Raw genomic sequence first — 20317 nt, 5'->3', positions numbered from 1 at the left:
CCAGGAGGTCCTTCATTTTGACGGGTATCTCGACCTATAACAGTTGGTTTATAATGTTTGTTTCTCCTTCCGAGCGAGAAGTACCCGCAAGCCCCTGTGCATCCTTGCTCATTGACATCTCCTTCTCCAGTTCTGCTCGTGCCTCCAGTGCCTTTCGTTTTTCTGTACGAGGGTCTGGATAAGTGGCTGCTTTCGTCTTGGACCTTGTTATGGCGAGTGCATCCTCCGTTTCTACATTCAATAGGTTCACGCCAGATTTGGGACAATTGCCATCATCATGGTCCCCCGGCCCACACCACTTGCAAAGTTTTTGTGGTGCTTCCTCCATTGTACAATCTCTGGCGAAATGCCCCTAGTGATTGCAAGCTCGGCATTGTATCATCGGCCGCCCTTTAGCGTCGTATTGGATTCGGCTTCTATTATTCGTATTGTTATTATTACCTCTTCCTCGCCTGTTATTTCGATAGCCGCCAGACGAGGCGTTGTTGCTCGCAGGCTGGGACGTGCCGGCTGACGCAGATGGTTCTGTAAAGAGAACCTGTTGGCTACGGGTCCTCATATTGTATGGACACTCCTTGGTAAGGTGTCCGGCAATCTGGCAAATATCACAAAATGCTTTTTTCGGACAAGACCCCTTGGTGTGTCCGTCGGTACGGCAGTCCGTGCACCATAACTCCCCTTCGTCGCCCTTGCTTGTGCTTCCTTTGGTTGCCTTTATCTCTCTCATCATTCGCTCCATATCTTTTTGGAGAGCCCGTACCTTCCTATTAGAGTCGTCATCACTGCTATCACTTTTGTCAGAAGAGGAATCATCCTCCGACGAGGATTTATTTTTCTTCTTCTTGGACGTCTTCTGTTCGCTTTCTAAATCCATTGCCCTGTTATAGGCGTCGGAATATGAAGAAGGAGGTACTATCTTCATTTTTCGTCTAAGGGATTTCTTTAGACCTTCCACGAACCACCGTTTTTTCAGTCCGTCTGCCGGCTGGTTCTCCATCTTTCCTAGCAGCTCTTTGAGCCGCCGGCTGTAGGTTCGAACAGTCTCGTCCTTTTTCTGTTTCGTGCCGTAGATTTCGGCTACGATCTCATTATCGTCTCTTAGGAGACGAAACTCTGCTTGAAATTCCTTCTTCAAGTCTGCCCATGTGCTAATCTTAGCCTTATCCGTATCCGAAAACCAGTCGATGGCTACGCCCCTCAGGGTTGCGGGAAACTGTGTTACCCACTCGTCCTCATCGGTAACACCATTCGCTCCCCAAATTGTTTCACAAGTGCGACAGTGGCGGACAGGGTCTTCTTTCCCATCCCCATGGAACTTTGGAAGTTTTTGTTTTTGTGCCATACCTTGCCTTTTTACTACTGGTGGCTGTTGTCCTACTCCGGATGGGTCAGATCCTATAAGGGGTGCTTGACTGCCGTGCCCCAGTGTCCCTCCGACACTCCTGGCAGCCCCGGTGTCTTCTCCCTCTCTTGCCTCCTCCCCACTCCTTGGAGTTTTGCTAGCCTCTGGTGTGTGTGGCAAGTCCCTCAACTCCCTCAACTGAGTTTTGGTACACTCTATCCTGCGGCGGGTTTCCGCAAGTAACTCCTCCCGACTCCGTGGGTGGCCGCTGGCCTCACCATCCCCTTCGGCGCGTTCCTCCTCTCTTCGCTTATACCTCTGTCGCCTTTCTGCTTGCTGTTCAAGGATCAAGGCACGTTGGGCTACTGCACGTTCATCTATATATTGTTGCTTATTTTTGTCTTTATTCAGTGTATTGGGCATTAATTCCCAACAGCTTTCTATATACTTAATGACATAAAAAGTAGAACACTTTTATTCATTCATAATGTGGAAGACAAGTTTATGCCAACAATATGACATAATTATTACAATGAGTGTTCTTTATTCCATCCCGTATGGCTCACGGTTCAAATGCCCCTGTCCTGGCGCCATCTCGTTCTGCTTCCCGTTCCTCGTACTGTTGCAAAATTTCTTGGCGTCGCTCCTCCCGAGCAATCTCCTCCAGGCGAGCTTGTTGTGCCAATAATGCTTGTGCTAGCAGTCGGGGAAGATGGTTCATCAACCGATTTACCTCCGGACTCACTTCCAACGCTGTCCACACGGCACTTGGTGGGACTTCCGCCTCCGCCGCCTCTCGTCGCACGTAGGTCTGAATGGCTACTTGGAGTAGAATTGAAAATTCTCTCATCGCGGTGTCTTCTCCTACGTAGAGTTCTGTTTGGGCATCGTCGACCTCCGGGTTCACCTCACCAACGGGTAGGCCCATTGTGTCTGTGCGCCATCCGTGTCTCCTGTTCCCGAGTTCGTGTCGGCAACGGCGCCAAATGTTTACCTCACTGGGTAAACAGGAAGAATACAGAAATTGAACAGCAATGCACAATGCAAATATAAAAGAAATACCAGAATAAGCTTGCCATTAATATCAAAAGATGTTCATATTATAAGCCGTCGGCAATATTACATGTCCTCCAACACCCGGAGGTGATACAATATATGACTGCCGAAGGGGTGCGACACAACCGTCGCGACTCCAACTACCTACCCGTCGGCTAACTAACTATTGATAATTAACATTACTAACTATACACTTTTTCCCGATAACAAACCCCAACGATAGAAGGGGTGCGTTTCCTTGTGGGCCAGGAGTGAGGTTTGGGGGCTATGACCCCAAAAAAATAAAAATTGGATGATTGAAAATGGATGAGTTTGAACCAAAATATGAAGAAATGGACACCCATAGGCCTATTTTGGGCACCAAACAGCAGAACAAAATGAAAAATAAAAATAAAAAAAATCGTTTTTAGCCGTCTAGGTGTTTCCAAGCAGGCACAAGAGTCCTAGGTTGGGACTCGCGAGTCCGACCCTAGGACTTGTGTGAGTCCTTTGCAAAAATCAAGCATTTTTTGGGGTGACTTGGCAAGATGCGGCTCGCGAGTCCACGGCGAGTCGACTCGGCAAGCCAACAGACTCACGAGTCCCATGTGTCCTGGCAAGTCCTAGCAGAGTTTTCAAAATATGACTTTATTTACAACAAAGAGATGCTAATTATCATTCATGCCTTGACAAAGTTCAAGCAATACCTAGTTGGGGGTAGATTTGTAGACAAGACAAATCACAAATAGCTTGAAATATTTCCTCAACCAAAAAGACTTAAATGAGCAACAACAAAACCACGTGAGAAAACTTCCAACGTTCGATTTTAATATCGAATACATTAAGGGGAAAAGAAATATTTTAGTTGATTCTTTATCAAGGAGAGCCACCTTGAACTCAATGTCCGACATCTCTATGGATTGGAAGGTTGATATCATAGTAGAATACACTAAGAATAACTTTATTGCTGATATTCTAGAAGGGAAGCTACTAGATGATAGGTACTCAATATCCAATGAACTCATCCTCTATAAAGATAGGATTTATTTAGTACCAGAATCCAAGATGAAGGAAAAAATTCTAAGGGTGGCCCATGACTCACCCTTGGTGGGCCAGCAAGGGTATTTCAAAACTTACAAACAAGTAAAAAAGAGATTCACTTGGAAAGGGCTTAAAGGTAACTTCCATAGACAGATTAGGGAATGCGTAATTTGTCAACAAAACAAAACAGGGCAATCATTTCCAGCAAGACGGTTACAACCCCTGCCAATGCCTAAGCAGAAATGGGAGAGTGCAATGGACTTCATTGTGGGACTCTCTAAGACCTAAGGCAAGGACTGTATATACAGGTTTGTGGACAAACTCACCAATTGTGTGCATTTCTTTTCCATTTCCTCATAAAATAAGGCACCACAAGTTGTTGAAGCGTTCTTCAAGGATGTGTTTAGGCTTCATGGAGTCCCCAAGAGCATTGTGAGAGACATGAATGGTTGGTTCTTCAACTTATTCTAGAAAGAGCTCTTCCGAATGACAAGAACTGAGCTCATACCCCACAATAGCTACCACCCACAAATGAACAGACAAACTAAGATAGTAAACAAGTGGGTGGAAGGCTATCCAAGAAACTATTTAGCAGACCAATAGAAGGTGTGGATCAAATGGCTTCACTTTGGGGAGCACGACTATAATACTACTCATCACATGTCCTTTGGGATGACACCCTTCATGGCATTATATAGATTCGAAACCAGAATTTTTGTTGACCTTGTATATTCTAATAGCAAGGTCTCAAGAGTAAGTGACCTGATCCAACAGGACCAATACATTTTGAAATCACTCAAAAAAAAACCTTGGAGTGGACTTTTGAAATAAGAGAGTTAGTGTTTGTTCGACTGCAATTTTACAAGTGATCCTCCCTAAAAGCAAGCGGATCTGAAAAAACCAAGCCTAGTTTTTCAGGCCCTACAAGATCCTAAAGCAGATGGGTGAGGTAGCCTACGAGTTGGACTTGCCAGAGGAAAATAAAATTCATAATGTGCTCCATGTATCCTGCTTGAAGAAGGCATTGAGCAAACACATCTAACCTTCCCCAGAGCTACCTCCGCTTGAAGATGACGGAAAATTCATATTGGTTCTCGAGGCATTCACAGAGACCAAAATGAGGAAATTGAGGGGACTAAGGATAACTAAGTACTTAATCATATGGAAGAATCTTGTCGCTGAGGATGTAATACGGAAAGACCCACAAATTTTGGAACTAAATTGGCAACTCTGCTTAGCTATGATCCTGATGATGGGTTAAGAAATATGCCTCTGAAAGTTGGTCCAGAAGCCTTATTGTTGAACTAGCATGGATTGTGGAAGCTTGAAATATCCTAATATCAATTTTATTGAATTCAACGCAACTAGGAACACCATAGGAGAAATGCATCTTTCAAACTGGTATATCAGGTGGGACAACTAAATACTAAAGATATAGTACAAACTAGATTGAGAAAAAACAGAAAACAATTTGTGGCAACATTATTTTCAAATCAAAACAAATATACAGAAACCATAATTGTCTTTTATACAGTATAAATGTGCAAAGACAAACATGTTGACGACTCTGCAGACATTCTAAAACTTCTAAAATAATAGGTGAAACTCGTTAAGATCGATGTCAGCAATAGCGACAAAACAATAATATTGAGACAAGGCTTGAAATAAAGTACGCACAGAATTTTCCAAGCTTGTATGAATTGGCAGCCTTCTCAAATAAGTCGGCTGCATCGTCATATTTGTAACCCCAAAACGCCCATCCTCTCATTTTCTTTTCTGCGGCCTTCTCAAATTCAGCTCCTTTGGCTTCGTGCTCCGCCATGCTTCCCTCTATTCACAGCTCAGAACAGTGATAATTCAGTAAACAGCGCGGCTCAGAGATTGGCTTGCTCTGTCTGTAATTATGGTTTTAAATTTAGTGGAATTCGATGGCGGGTAGATTGCTTTGCAATTAAGGAAAGTGCAGACCGTTGAGTAAAAAAATGAGAAGAATTCAACTTTGGTGGCGGTGAGGACAGAGTATAAAGCATGGAAGGGAATATTCGCCCTTTACAATTCAAAAGTTATTGATCTCTTTTAAGGAAAATTTTTAAATGGAAATGTTTTTATGTCTCAACTTTTGCTTTAAGAATGAATCTAGAGTGGGTCTCATGTTCATTCTTTCATTTGTGGCGTAGGGTTCCAAAGTATGTGTTACGGTTTTATGCTGTATATTTATTTAGTACTCTTTTTTGTTTAGGTTCGTAGAGATAAAATAATCAATATATATTTGAGTTAAAAATTTAATTGAAGTAACTAATTTAGATGAAAAATAGATTAAATTAGATAAAAAGATATAGGCTCTTAGTTTTGATGAGGAATATTTTGTTGTAAATATGTGTTTAGTGATTGATTTAAAATTTTGCTATTAGATTATAATCGGTAAGATTTTGATAGACTAGAAAATAAATGATGTTTTGTTAGGAGTCAAAATCACACTACTTATTCTAATGTAGGGATTTGTGGATCTAAATTTGTGTAGTAACTTGATCTTGTAATGGTAATTTTGAACTTTATGTATTTATCCTTTAAAGAAATTTACTTTTCTAGGTATTTTTGGATCGGGTGATATTCAAGTGTTAGTAGGACTTGCTATAAATTGGGGGGGTGAATTTCTAAGGCTTCATGTTCTCTTATATAATACACTGGTATTCAAATTTGAATATTTCAAATTCCATGCATGAGTTGGCTAGAAATAGTTGTTTGGGTGAGTGTAGGATCATGATGGCCAAACTATGCCTTTAATTGACAATGAAAATACATGAAAAAAAAAAGTAAAGAAACTTTATATAAAAAATTGAATAGGTTACTAACATAATTTGAAAAATATGCAAGAATAGAATTTGTAGTAAATTGAATGTAGTCTATAGGCTACTAGTTTTTTTAGAAAAAGATAAAATATATTTGGTGAAAATTTAAATTCCAATGCAATAATATATTTTTGGAAAAAAACGAACATGTGTCCATCCGACCAACCTAAGTATGAGAAACACACACACACACACACACACATATATAAGTGAAGGACACATGCTCAAATGTGATGCATATTTTTTTTATAATTATCCAACCACCCGAACTTGGTCAAAAAAAATTATGAAATCCATTGTTTTCAACCTATAGTTTGTGAAGCATCTTTTGGATTCAACAAATATGAAATTGCTTGAAAGTTATAGATGTTTGTCATTCGGCCTATCAATCTGGACTTTAGACATAGTGCAAGTAGAATATCAATAATAATTATCTATTAAATACTAAATAAAGCATATCTTATATTAGTAGAATAGTGACAATTTTTTGAACAAACCCTTTTTGTTTCATCAAATTCAGATAAAAAAAGTTTTCAACTCGAAGGGCGAAGTCCTAAAAAGAGAATGAAACCTCTTAACTAGTTGGAGCAATTGACCATTTAGACTTGACCCTCCAAAGCCTAATCCCAAATCCCTCCCAAGGCAAAAATGGAGGAAAAAAATATTATGTCAAAAAAATGGATATCCATTTGTAACAAATATCTATTTTTTAAAGGTTAGAAACGAATATCTATTCCCCAAATTTCTTTTTATCTTTTGATGTTTTCATTAATAGATATCTATTTGGTTTTCCAAAAATGTACATCCATTTAGTTTTCCAAAAATAGATATCCATTTTTTTTTTCAAAAACATATATTTGTTTTGGAAAGCCTAAAACACACACACTATAACAAAACAAGCATAACTTTTGTGTTTCTTATCAAAATTTTGATTTTTATAAGTGTTGGAAAGTTGATTCATATCTATACATAATGAAGTAGGTGGCCTTCTTATATTAGGCATCAAAAATTAAATAATCATTTTAAATTCATCCTTCATTTTTTAAACATCAAATGCTCGTAACTTTTGTATATGAAGTCCTTTTTTGTGATTTTTTGCAACAATCATCTCAAAATACTTGAAACATTAAAGGAGGAATCAATAATAAAATATACGGTCTTTGTACTAAGTAGAGTAATAAATTTGTACAAATCATCATATCTCTCTATGTCTCTTTCTTTGCCTCTCTCCTTATCCCTCTCTTGTAAGCTCTAGACCTATCTCTCCACTTCTCCCTCCCTCCCTCTCTCTTTTTTCCTCTTTAGATATCTCTTTATCTCCATCAATCTCTCCTTCCTCTCCATCAATCCCTCCTTCCTTCACTCTCTCTTAAGCTCTAGACTTATCTTTTTACCTCTTCATCGCTCCCTCCTCTCTCTCAATCCCTCCCCTAAGATCTAGACCTATATATATACCTATCCCTTCCTATTTCTCTCAATCTCACCTTTTTATCTCCTATATCCCCCTACATTTATCTCTATATATCTCCATCTCCCCTCTCATGCTCTCTAACTACCTCTACCTCCCTCCCTCCCTATCTCTCTCCCTCTTTCTACTTTTCTCTCTCCTAATCTCCAACCTATCTCTCTACCACTATCCCTCCCACCCTCCTTCCTCTCTCTTTTTTCCTCTTTATAACTCTATATATTTTAGTACCCAATCAATCCCATCTAACCTAATCTTCTTATAGGATTTCTTATTCATATTATGGTTTCCTAGATCTATAATTTTATGATATTTATATCTCATTGATCTTATATTTGAAACTTTTTGCATGACCAATTCTTCGTTGATTTTATATTGTTACATACTTTTCTATTATCTTGATTGTGAAATTCATTTTACTTAACCTACCCATCCTTGGCCAACCACGTTAGGATTTTATTTTCACATTAGATGCATCATTGATATTTCTACTTTTTCAATATTAAAGTGTATATCTTTTAGATCTCTCTCTCTCTCTCTCTCTCTCTCTCTCTCTCTCTCTCTCTCTCTCTCTCTCTCTCTCCTTACTTTTTGATATGTATGGAAATGAGATCCTAGGATTATGGATGCAAACTTCGATCTCAAATATAAATAGAATAGAATTGGAATGCAAATAGGTTTAGCTACATTCATAATAGGAGACTTGAACACTTGGATTTATGTTCCTTTGTTGCAATGGAATTGAGATTGTGAAGTGTGTGTGAATGAACTAGGTTAAATGATAGCAAAATGATGACTTTTAGCAATAATAGTGAAATATAGAACTGAAAAGCTAGACCTAGAAAAGTGAGATGAAGAGGAACTTGTAGCTACAATCTAGAGTTGAAAGTTTTGGACACATTTGGAGGGCACCCTAGTCCAGGGAGTGTCCAAACTAACACAAAGGGGCAGAAATGTAACTAGGAGGTATGGTAGGCCTATCTCCCAAAAATACATCCAAAAAGCATTGGACATGGTTGGAGGGTGCCATAGTCCTAGTTAGTTAAAATCACTTCAAGTTAGTTAAATTTATAAATTAAAATCAATTTGTACTTACCAACACATCCATTAGACCAAATCTAATGTTGTGAAACATTTATCTCATGTAGTCTTGTATCTTCAAAAAAACATTCCAAAACAATGGGATACATAGCTCCTATCATGTCTTTTATCATCACTAATATAAAAAGTAAACCTCCTTGATGATAATTCATTTATCTTCACCGCTTTATACACCATCCACTTGAAACTCAACATGTCTATAGCAAACTCGTACACAGATTGTAACTTGCTTGGAATGATAATATGGACTTTGAATTTTATTATGAGGACTAAATGTATAGTTCTTAGAGGAATATACAATCAATAGAATACGACATGGTGGAAAGAAATTTTTTGAGTCACAAAATTTCTTAGCTTGCCATCTCGCACCATGACAATATTGGATATGTGGATACATGATGATATGAATATTATTCATAAGGTAATTATATCTCTTTCAACACAATTTATTTGGACTCACCTCTTGACTTTGTTTGGTATTTCTCATATTCAAATCTCTTCCACATGACTTGCATTGAATGCTCAATATTCTCAAGTTGTAAAAAAATCTTAAAATATATATTGTACATTGAACACATCTAGATCTTCTAATTTTTCACATATAATAGACTTCAAAAATTGTGTTGTACTTCCAAGGATGACTACATTTAGATTAGTTATTGTTATAGCTTTGTTATACGACTGTAGGTGTAGATGAAATTCAACAAGATTTTGAAAGCGAGAAGTTTCGTGAACTTTATTTATACATACAAAATATGGTTGTAATCTCTCAAATATCCTTTGACAAATCTTTACCTCTAAAAATTCTTGCTTGAATTCTTCAAAAAGTTAACTTTGTTGTATCTATAAAATGTTTTGGATGGAAACTTCTACCATCTTCATCTTTCATTTGTATAGTGGCTAATCTATTGGAAGAAACATGAGAGTGGTTGATCCAATATTCAATTACTTGCTTTTTAACATCTTTATAAATTCTCTTTTTGAGGAAACTTACAACTATTTACCCAATTACTTTCAATGTTTTCATCTAATCTATTTCTTTGTAACATATCTTTGAATAGTTCTCCTAGATACTTTAGTAATTGATCAATTGATTGAACTTTTCTTCTATGTGATGTTTTCTTACTAGAATTTACAATCATCAATTCTTTGTGTGCAATGCTTAATCAATACCTCAACTCTTTTTCTCAATACATTTCAATGCTTCTTGCAAGTTTTTTATTATTGCCTATTTTACTAATATCTTATTGTCAACCCCTAATAACTCCAAAATAGGGATCATTTCTATTCTCCTACATAAATTGTGCTCTTTCAATTAGAGATTTTTCTAAAAACAATTAATTCCAAATTCTTTTGCAATATATTTTTAATGTGCTTTCAAGTAACATATCTTTAGTTGAAATCTCCTTGAAAAGATAATCTTCAACCATATTCATCAAATTTTCCATGCCATATTGTTATCCTTAATTTTAGCTCACTCAAATTGTGGGATAACCCCTACAAAATTTATCTTTTTAATAACCTACATCCTCTAAGCACACATGTCCAGGAACTTGTCAAACCCCCTCATGTGTAGTTAGGTTCCTTGAGAAATCATCTTGTTTGGACCCCTCAATTTGTCTATTGAAAAATTGACAAGTTAGTTTTTCAAGTGTTAGTTTTTTTTATTTTATGTATTTCAGGTTTTAAAACTTGAAATACAATTTATCTCTTTGTTATTATGCATTTCTAGTTTTAAAACCTAAAATGCACATCTTTTATTGTACATGCATTCTGGTTTTTAAAACCCAAAATGCACTTTGGTTACCACTACAACACAACAATGTGTTGGTCGGATTTCAAACCCTGACCAACACCTTTTGACTAACCACCTTACATCACTAACCATTGAACCCAATGTCAAATGAGTTTTAAACCCCAATCAACAAACCTTGACCTTTGCATTCATAATGTACATCAAGTTTTGAAACTCGATTAGCATGAATTCATGAGTCCCACACACATGTAAATTGAGTTTTAAAACCCGATATACAACATTCCATCTGCAAACCCAATACAGATGTAAATCATGTTTTAAAACCTAGTTTACATCACTTTGCACCACATCATGTGATATGCACATCAATTTTTAAAACCCGATGAGCACCAAGTTGCATCATTCTCATGCACCTCATGTTTTAAAACCTGATGTGCAATCTTCTTCACTGCAACCTTTCACGAGTGTGAATCGAGTTTTGAACCATGATTTGCATATGACTTGAACTATCCTTTCATTTAATTTGCATTTTTTATGCAAGATGCAGAATTTGCCTAACTTTGAGAAATGCTCAAACTCAATGTTGCAATTTTGTTCTAGATGGTTGCTCCTACACACTAAGACCACAAGACTCTGAAGAACAAGCTAACTTGCAATGAGACAAAGATTTCCTAAAGAAGGATGATGATAATGAAGATTTATCTCCGAACAGTTATTTTATTTTCATATTGTCAGTTATGCATTATGTAAATTGTTTATGAAATTTTACATGTAATTTGTAAAATTATAATTACATGTAACAACAACACAAGTCAAAGTCAAATAGGACTCTATTGTTGAATACGTCAAATTTAGTTGTAACTTTCCCTCTTTTTGCTAATAACTTCTCCTCTATAAATATGAGGGGATTCTTTGTAAATATCATCTTTAGCTTATGCATTGAAACTCTACTAGTTTGATGAGCATTTTAAGACTTTGTGCTTAAGTTGTAAATCAAGTTTTAGTCAATAAAGAAAGCAAATTGACATCCAATCTTTGTCTTGGATTCAATGTGTTTATGTGTTGAGATTGTTCTTACGTCCTTCTCATTGCATTATCTTCTATTAATTGAATTGTGTATTCTAGAGAGGCATTTCATTTAAAGATAATCAAATATGATCTTGTAGATTTTGTGTTATATTATTATATTTGAAATTCTTGATATTTGTGAATTGATAATAGTTTGGAGACTTTGTGTTGTATTCTATTATCTATTTAGAGTAGTTTGTTTTGTGGTGTATGTGAGAGACTTTGAGCTACTCATATATCATAATATTGTTCATGTGATCAACTCATAGAAGCAACAAAAGACTTTGGGCTTGCATAAGTTTCTTTGTTATTTAGGAATTGTTGGTACATTCTCAGTTAGTCTTTTGTGTAACTTGATTATTTAGTAGCTATTATTGCTTAAGCTAGTATCTTGTGGAAACATATATTCTATAATTATCACAAGTTTGTGATCAAGGTGATATTGTAAGAAAAAAAATATCTATTCTAAAAGAAGAGAATATGACGAACTTAATACCCCTGAGAATTGATTAGTGTATATAGTTCTAGTTTAGATATTACTTGTAATAGTTAGCAATAAGAAGGGAGTCTACCCTTTGTGAGGAGAGATACAATCTCTTCATAACTATGGTTTAATCCATCATTTTGTAATCAAATTAGTTACCTGATTACAAAATATTCACTCAACGCATTATTTTTTTTGGATTCACTAGGACCAATTTTTAGTCATACCTGAGATGCATTAACTTGGTCATCAATAATTCCAATGGGTTGTTCTTGACTAGATGTTCTATCTCTATTCGTTGTCTCTCTTTTTATATCATACAACCTTGATCTAGTCCTTTCATTCCCTATTATAAATTACTTGTTTTAATTCACCTACACACACATACAAATGCACACATATATCTTAAATTATTCAAGTAAATATGCAACTATTAAGGAGAAAATTGATTATTAAAGTGTTCAACAAGTACATGTGAACAATACATATAATAAATATAGATCAATATATATATAAGTTAGTCCACAGGTTGAAAAATACATGATTAAGAATGGTTAAGCATGGTTTGGTGTAGATTAGGGATGACTAGGGATGGTTTAGTATGGTTTAGGGTGGATTAGGATGGTTTAGAAACTTGCTTCTAGGATAAATTTAAGGGGATGGATTATCTCCTAATGGATTAGAGAATCAAAACTAAGTCCAATGAAATTAGTGAAATATAGAATGGATTAGAAATGGTTAAGGATAGTTTGGTGTAGATTAGGGATGACTAAGGATGGTTTAAGATGGTTTAAGGTGGATAAGTATGGTTTAGGAAATTTGTTCTAGAGTAAATTTAAAGGGGTGGATTATCTCAGAATGGATTAGAGATTTAAAACTAGGGAAGGAAATTAGTCAAATCTAGAATGGATTAGGAATGGTTAAGAATGGTTTGGTGTAGATTAGGGATGGATAGGGATGATTTAAGATGGTTTAGGGTGGATTAGGATTGTTTAGGAACTTCCTTCTAAGATATATTATATTATGTCATGGTGGATTAGGGTTTTAAAAATAAGTAATAAAATTAGTGAAATCTAGAATAGATTAGGAATGGTTAAGTATGGTTTGGTGTAGATTAGGGATGGCTATGAATGGTTTAATATGGTTTAGGGTGGATTGGGATAAAATAGCCCATGGATTATAGAGTGTATTAGTGATTTAAATAAGGAAGGAAATTAAAGTGAAATCTACATGAATTAGACTTGGATTTTGAAAGATGGTGAACTAAACTAACTTTTAATTTAAATTAATTAGCAAGAATATATAGTCAAGAATTGTAATATTAAACTAATTAGCAAGAATATATAGTCAAGAATTGTAATATAGAAAAGAGATGTATAAATCAATGTAACATAGTAAAATATACTTTTTCAATACATGTAAATAAATTGTTCTCTCTCTCTCTCTCTCTCTCTCTCTCTCTCTCTCTCTCTCTCTCTCTCTCTCTCTCTCTCTCTCTCTCACTCTCACACACACACACACACACACATCCTTCACTTGATGCTATTTCAAGTCGTATTTCTATATTTTGTTACTAAGTTGTTCAAACGGTCAATAGAGATAATCCTAACAAATAATTCATATGACACACATGTGTACTCATTTTTGTACAATATAGGTGATGAATCTATATATTAACATGAACTAATAAGGAGGAGACAAACATGCACTAAGTTGTACTTGCAATCATGTAATCATTATATTCAATCTCACAATCTAACAAATCTTGAAATTAACCAATGATCATTAGTTGAAAATCATCATACCTAAAAATTTGAAGCCTTTTGCCAAAAAAAACTTCTTGTGTGTGATTATTTGAGATGCTTGAATTAATGAAAAAAATAAAATTAAATAATTCTTTTACATAGGTTTTTTTGGTCAAATTATTTTTGGCTAATACATAGTTGGCCAAAAAGTTTTTATTGAAAGATTTTTGGTCGAGCCAGTTTTGGCCAAAACCCTTTTAGCCAAAACCTTATAGCAAGACATGTCTATGTGGCATCTTTGTTGGCAACCACCTCACCCATTTTAGAAAGCTCTTCAACTTTCCACTTACACTAATTTTTTCTTTAGTCAAAATGAGTATTTTCAAAATACTAAAAATATCTTTTTGTAGAGCTCGGAGTCAAGAATCCAAGCATGTATTTTTTTAATATATTTTAATTTTATTATACTTTTTTTTCTAAAATATTGCAAGTAGGATATTAAAATTAAAAATGAGTTTGATTAGAAATTAAAAGAAAAATATTAAACTATATTAAAGTATTTTATTAAATATATGGTGCATTAGAGGAGAGAATATTCTCTAAAACGATATAATTGATTTTTTGATAATGATAAAATATTAGACACAAATTGACATTAAATAAAAATTATCAAAGTTTGGTTCAGTTGACTTTAAATTGTTGTTACAAAGAAAATATACATCAATTTTTTTTTTCCATGCACTAGATATTGATGTTATCTATTTGGAAAATAGATACTAGGGAAAAATGAGTTTGTCTTCATTTTTTTGGCACAACATTAACTCAATCTCCTATTTTTTTGAATTTTTTAACAATACAAAACCTACCTTTAAATATATATAGAAAATAAAATAAATAACAGGCATAAACTTCATGAATATTTCTCTATTTCATTAGTTTACATCATTGAAATTGAAAACATAAATGTCACTTTTATGCAGTCGAAGTTAAACATTCTTTGTTGTGTTGACCATTTCCTTTCTAAAAATGTGACACGAATTTGTACTTTTACCCATACATGTGTATTTATTTTATGTATTCAAAATATAATTTTTTTATTAATTTTTTAAAAATTAAAATTTTAATTAAAAAAATGAATTACAAGGGTGTTGAGATGGTGAATATTATTCCAATGATGTTTATGAACTCTCTAAGAATGTATGCATTGTTTAGAAAAAGACTATAAATTACACTTTTCAAAAAAATGGGGTAGTACAGAAAGAATATATTGGAATTAACAGAAAGACTTGTAAGTATGCTAAGTGTTATGTAGCTAGATCAGTGCTTTTGGATAGGGGTTATAAGTATTATTTGTTATTTTATTAATCAATGTCTTTATTTAGCTCTCTTTGATAAAATTCTTTATGAAGTATGGATAAGTAAGAAATCTTAAATTTCTTATTTAAGAATATTTTGTTGTGAGAATTATGCTCATGTACCTTAGAAAAAATCCAAAAGCTCATAAATGCATATTCCTTGGTTATAGTGATAATGTTAAGGTTATAAGCTTTATATTCATCTGACCTGGAAAATATTTCTTTTTGGAGATGTGATTTTTAGAGAAATAGGAGCTTAGTTCTGTAGAGAAATATCAAAAGGAAAAGAAGAACAATATCAATTGACTTCAAAAAATTAGAAAAGTAGGAAGATGTACATGTGCAAGAAAAATAGATGGATTGGAGGATGAAGAAGAAGAAGAGAGTTTAGATAATGATGTGTAGGATGAACGTAGAGAAGAACATGCAAAGCCCATTATTGCTACCTTGAGGAGATCCACAAGGTAATAGAATCTAATTAATAGGTACATCCCACCAAGTTTTTGATGTGTATTTATTTTATTGAGTACAAATGATGAAACTAGATCGCCCAAGGAGACTCTCTTTAGAGGACAGTGAGTATTTCAAATTAAGGATATGAACAAGTAGATGATGGTCTTGGATAGTTGGGCCACCTAAGATCTTGTTATTTTATCAAGGGAAGAAATCCCATTAGTTGCAAGTTGGTGTAGAAAATAATATTTAATGTAGAAATTGGGTTAGCCAAGGCTAGATTGGTGGGCTGCTCTCAAAGAAAGGAAATTGAATTTGGTGAAATTTTTCTTCATGTTGATAAGTTATCTTCTATTATCTTCATTTTATCAATTGTTGTAGCTTGTTACTAAATGAGATTGAGCAAGTGGATGTTAAAACTAATTTTTAACATGGGGATCTTGCGGAGGATATTTACATGCAATAACCTAATAGTTTTGATGTGAAAAGAAGGGGACACTTGGTTTTCAAGTTAAAATGGTCATTGATGAACATATTTATATTTGACCATTAATTGGTCTAGAATTTTCAACAAAGCTACCAAATTACAAAATAAATTTGGTAATAAATTCTTGATGCAAGATCTTCTCTTGATTTCAATATATTAAAATTTTCATGTTTAAAATGATCAAAGTCAATTTTGAGGCATTTAGAGGGCATTTTTGGGTTCGATATTGGTCGTAAGCAAAAAAATGGGTTATTGGTTAACAAACCACCTTAATGGTTCAAATGGTTCACTTGTCAACCTCCTGGATCAAAAGTTATGGCCTCCAAAAGTTGGTTGTCCTAGATTAGAAAATATGAAAAATTTATTGAACATAGAAAAGAGTTATAAGAGGGAGTTACTTATTGTCGGTATTGAGTTATCATTGATGTCAACTGGTATTGTAGGATACCGGTAAAGGTGTGTCACCCGATATGAAGAAGGTTGAACTGACATAAGGAAGATTAGCATGAAACCGGTATGGTGGAAGACAAGTAGGTGTTGAGACTATTAGTAACATCACCGATATAAGGTGATATGAATTTGTGTGTTAGCATGACAAGTTTTGTAACCATTTTGATGGTTGGGTGCATGTTTATGATGAAGAGGAAAAATACTAAAATGATCACAAACCATCAAAGGTGAAGATGGGCTACCCGTGTAGTGTGCACCACCGATTAGCAAAAAGAGAAGGTCTCACCGGTAAGGGCTTGTGCCGGTATGAGTTTGTTGAATGTTCAAGTGTAGACCGACCTTGTGTCGGTGAGCTGAGTGTATGACCAATGTTATGCCATGTGGAGCTGAGGTGGAAACCATGCAAAGGTCGGTGAAGTTTTCATCAACATGGTTGTTGAAACAGCTAGTCAACATTAATGATACAACCACAAATCACGGGATGATAACAGATTGATGTGGCTCGAGGAAGAATGAATGACAAAGAGTGATCAGGGAGTTGTTGGCACCTGGATTGAAGCAAAGAAACAGATTGCAAGAGGACCTCGAGAAGGAAACAATTGGGCTATAAATGAGTCGACAGATTTCAAGGCCAAAAATCATGGTCGGGATTGCTATCTTTAGCAAATATGCATTGGATAATGGAAAATGCATACATATGCATTCCTCCAATGCAAGTGATCGATCCAAGGCAAATCGGATTGGATCTGATGCAGATTTGGTCAGGTGAAGGAAACCCTAACCGCCCTTAGTTTGAATTGATTCTTGACGGGAAAGCTCAAGTTTAAACATGATGACTTGAGACTGTGAGTGTTGTTGTTGCAGAGTGAAGGCAAGTGTGAAATTATTGTCTGAGAGACGAAGAGATAAACACTTGAAGTGTTTATGAGTGAAGACTAGAATGGTAAGGAGAAGCAGGATAAACAGGTGTAAGGAACAAACCGGTGGTGTGTGCATAGAGCACAGAGGTGATAAGCCAGCAAAAGTGATACCTGATAAAGGGTGATCAAGTGTGAGTTGAAGTGTGAAGACATTGTGAGAGAAGACTTAGAAAAGTGATCAACAAAGCCAAGTCGTAGAGTGGGTGGAGAGAATACAGACCAGTAAGGTTGAAACCGACAGAGCAAAATATTGTAAGGTTGTAAAACTTCATTTGCAATAGTAATTTAATTTGTATAAATGAGTTTTATATTGTTTTCACTAAGTTGAAGCTTAGTGCAGGGGTTGTAGCTCCTTTAGGTTGTAGCCTATAAATTGTGTAGGGGTTGGTGCTCCTTTGAGTTGGTGCTCATAAATCAAGGGTTGGTGCCCTAAATATTGTAATAAGAGATTCATTGTGAGGTTGGATTGGAGCAGAAGATCTCCAACAACTATTCTCACTGAGGTTTTCCCCACATTGGGTTTTCCTCGTATATCTGGTGTTGTGTGATGCATTCTTGTGTATGTGTTATGTTAATGTTTTAGCAAGTCCCTTCACACACCTTGTTTGCACTATTTGAGCTACCGGTTAGCACTCAGTTTGTTTTACATATTATTAGTATCTTCTTCTTGAAGAAAAAGTGTTTAAATCATTGATTCACCCCCCCTCTCAGTGATCCATTGTGTCCAACAGTTACTTATGCTAGTGTGTGCATCTTCCCACAATAATGGGTCCCACTTTTTGGACAAATCTAGAAGTGAAATCAATATTTTTCACCAGATCTTCACTTTTTGACACCAATAGCAGCTAAACCAATAAGAATTCAAAGATGATACAAACTAGTGATTTGTGAGATTTTGTGTGTAGATTCTTTTTTTTTTTTTTAAATGTGAAATAAATGGCAAATATTTTTATGTAACTTATAAAAATATTTTCTTTTGTTAACAACATTTTTTTTAAATGGCATATGTCATAACACAAAACTTTTTTTAAAGGAAGGACCAAATTCTAATTCTAAAAATATAGATTTTTGACACCAATACCTAGTGCATGGATATTTTTTATATTTTTTTGTTGCATATATATATTTTAACTAGTTTTTGAAGTTAGAGTTATTATAATTTGGGTAGATGTGTATGTCCAATCACAACTTTTTTTATATGCATTTGAATTAACTTATTTATTTATTGAAATGTGGACATCAATACCTATGGAACACACATTTTAGATTTTTTCTCCATTTTCTTTATTATCCATGTGTGAAAACAAGACCTTAATGTTTGGTGAAAAACTACTTTCACAAGAAATAAAAAATAAATATAATAATCAAATGTATATTTTTTGGAAAGCGTATGATAAGGGCTAGATACTTATAAAACATAACTACTTAAAGAATTGATTCGATCCCCCAAAAAGTAAAGAAAAAGTGGTTTTCTTGTTAGCATTATGATATGTGTAGAGGAGACAAAATTGTGGGTATGATTTAAGACTAGATGGATTCAAGGGGGTTTGATATAACCCTCTCCAATTAATATCTTTTAAATGAAAACTCTCAAGACTCAAATCATTATATTTTCTTAAAAATATGTGATTTCGATAAAAAATCATGATGTCTCGGAAGTGGGACATGATATTGTGGGACCACCCTTGTTTTTTGAAACATTGTAGGGAATCTTTGAGTAGATAAATTGGGCACCGCATTTTTGGGTTGTTTTATCTCATGGTTTTGTAAGTACCTTTTGATGGTTTCATGTATTGTATCTCCTATATATTAGGTGCTTGAGATGGAGGTTATGTGTGATAATATTATAGATGTTTAGTTGCCTTTATATCTTTGGTTGGTGATACTCTTGTGAAATCTTGCTTTGCAAGTATATTGTAATCTTGTTTATTTATTAATAATATATTGGGTAGCTTTTGGAGTGTATGGTTTTCCTCCTAAAAGAATTTTTCCCACGTGAATCAATGTGTCATGGAATGAATTCTATTTATCTTTATTTTTATTTAATTTTTGTAACTATTGTAAAGATATGATTTTTTTTGCATAACCCTCCTCTCAAGATTAGTGTAGTGTAGTGCCCTTCTATATCATACTCTTTTATGATACTTTTGATAGATACTTATGTCTTTTTTTATGCTTTTTATGTTTCTAGTTGATTTCAGATATTGCATATTGACAATTGATACATTATGGTTTTATGCGGATGATGATATACTCAGGATGATTATGATGTTGGTTATTTATGCGAACTCATTTTATGGTGGTTGTCGCATATTCTTATTTATGATGATGTTTCACTATGTGCTAACCCTATTGCATGCTTATATTGGACATGATGAGGTTATCGATGATGTTATCTTTGCCATGATTGTATTATTATTATAGATGTGAAAAGGACGACATTATACCACTCATTATGAGCAGGGTTTGATTTTGTGATTCTCTTTCACCTGTTTGTATACTTGATGTTTATATGTATGGTATAGATGTTTGGTGTTATGCAGGATGCGGGTACTAGACATCGACTGCACCTAGCTTCACAAGTCTAAGAGTGTCTCTAATCCTAATGGCAAGTTGATCGGAGATGGCATAGGGTCTTATCACACTCTAGGCTTAGTTGGTGTCTTGTCAATTCCCATATTTTGGCTAGAGTTGTCTTGTTAAGTGTAACATGGTATTTTATTCAATTTATGTTTGGTTGATTTTATGCAGTTGTAGTAATTTATT

General features: G+C 34.7%; 1 protein-coding gene across 1 annotated transcript in view; it reads right to left on the bottom strand.

Moving 5' to 3' along the window:
• LOC131040149 (alpha-soluble NSF attachment protein 2) overlaps positions 1 to 5420 on the bottom strand; it is a 172709-nt gene extending 167289 nt beyond the window's left edge. The window contains exon 1 of the mRNA XM_057973003.2: positions 5096 to 5420. Coding sequence (XP_057828986.1) covers positions 5096 to 5240 — 145 coding nt within the window. The 5' untranslated portion in view covers positions 5241 to 5420. The remainder of the gene's footprint in view (positions 1 to 5095) is intronic.
• Between the last annotated feature and the right edge of the window lie 14897 nt (positions 5421 to 20317).

The sequence above is a fragment of the Cryptomeria japonica genome, chromosome 11 (genome assembly GCF_030272615.1).
Source record: "Cryptomeria japonica chromosome 11, Sugi_1.0, whole genome shotgun sequence".
NCBI lineage: Eukaryota > Viridiplantae > Streptophyta > Pinopsida > Cupressales > Cupressaceae > Cryptomeria > Cryptomeria japonica.
Note: the sequence above shows the minus strand (reverse complement) of the source record. Positions and strands in the feature narration are given on the sequence as shown.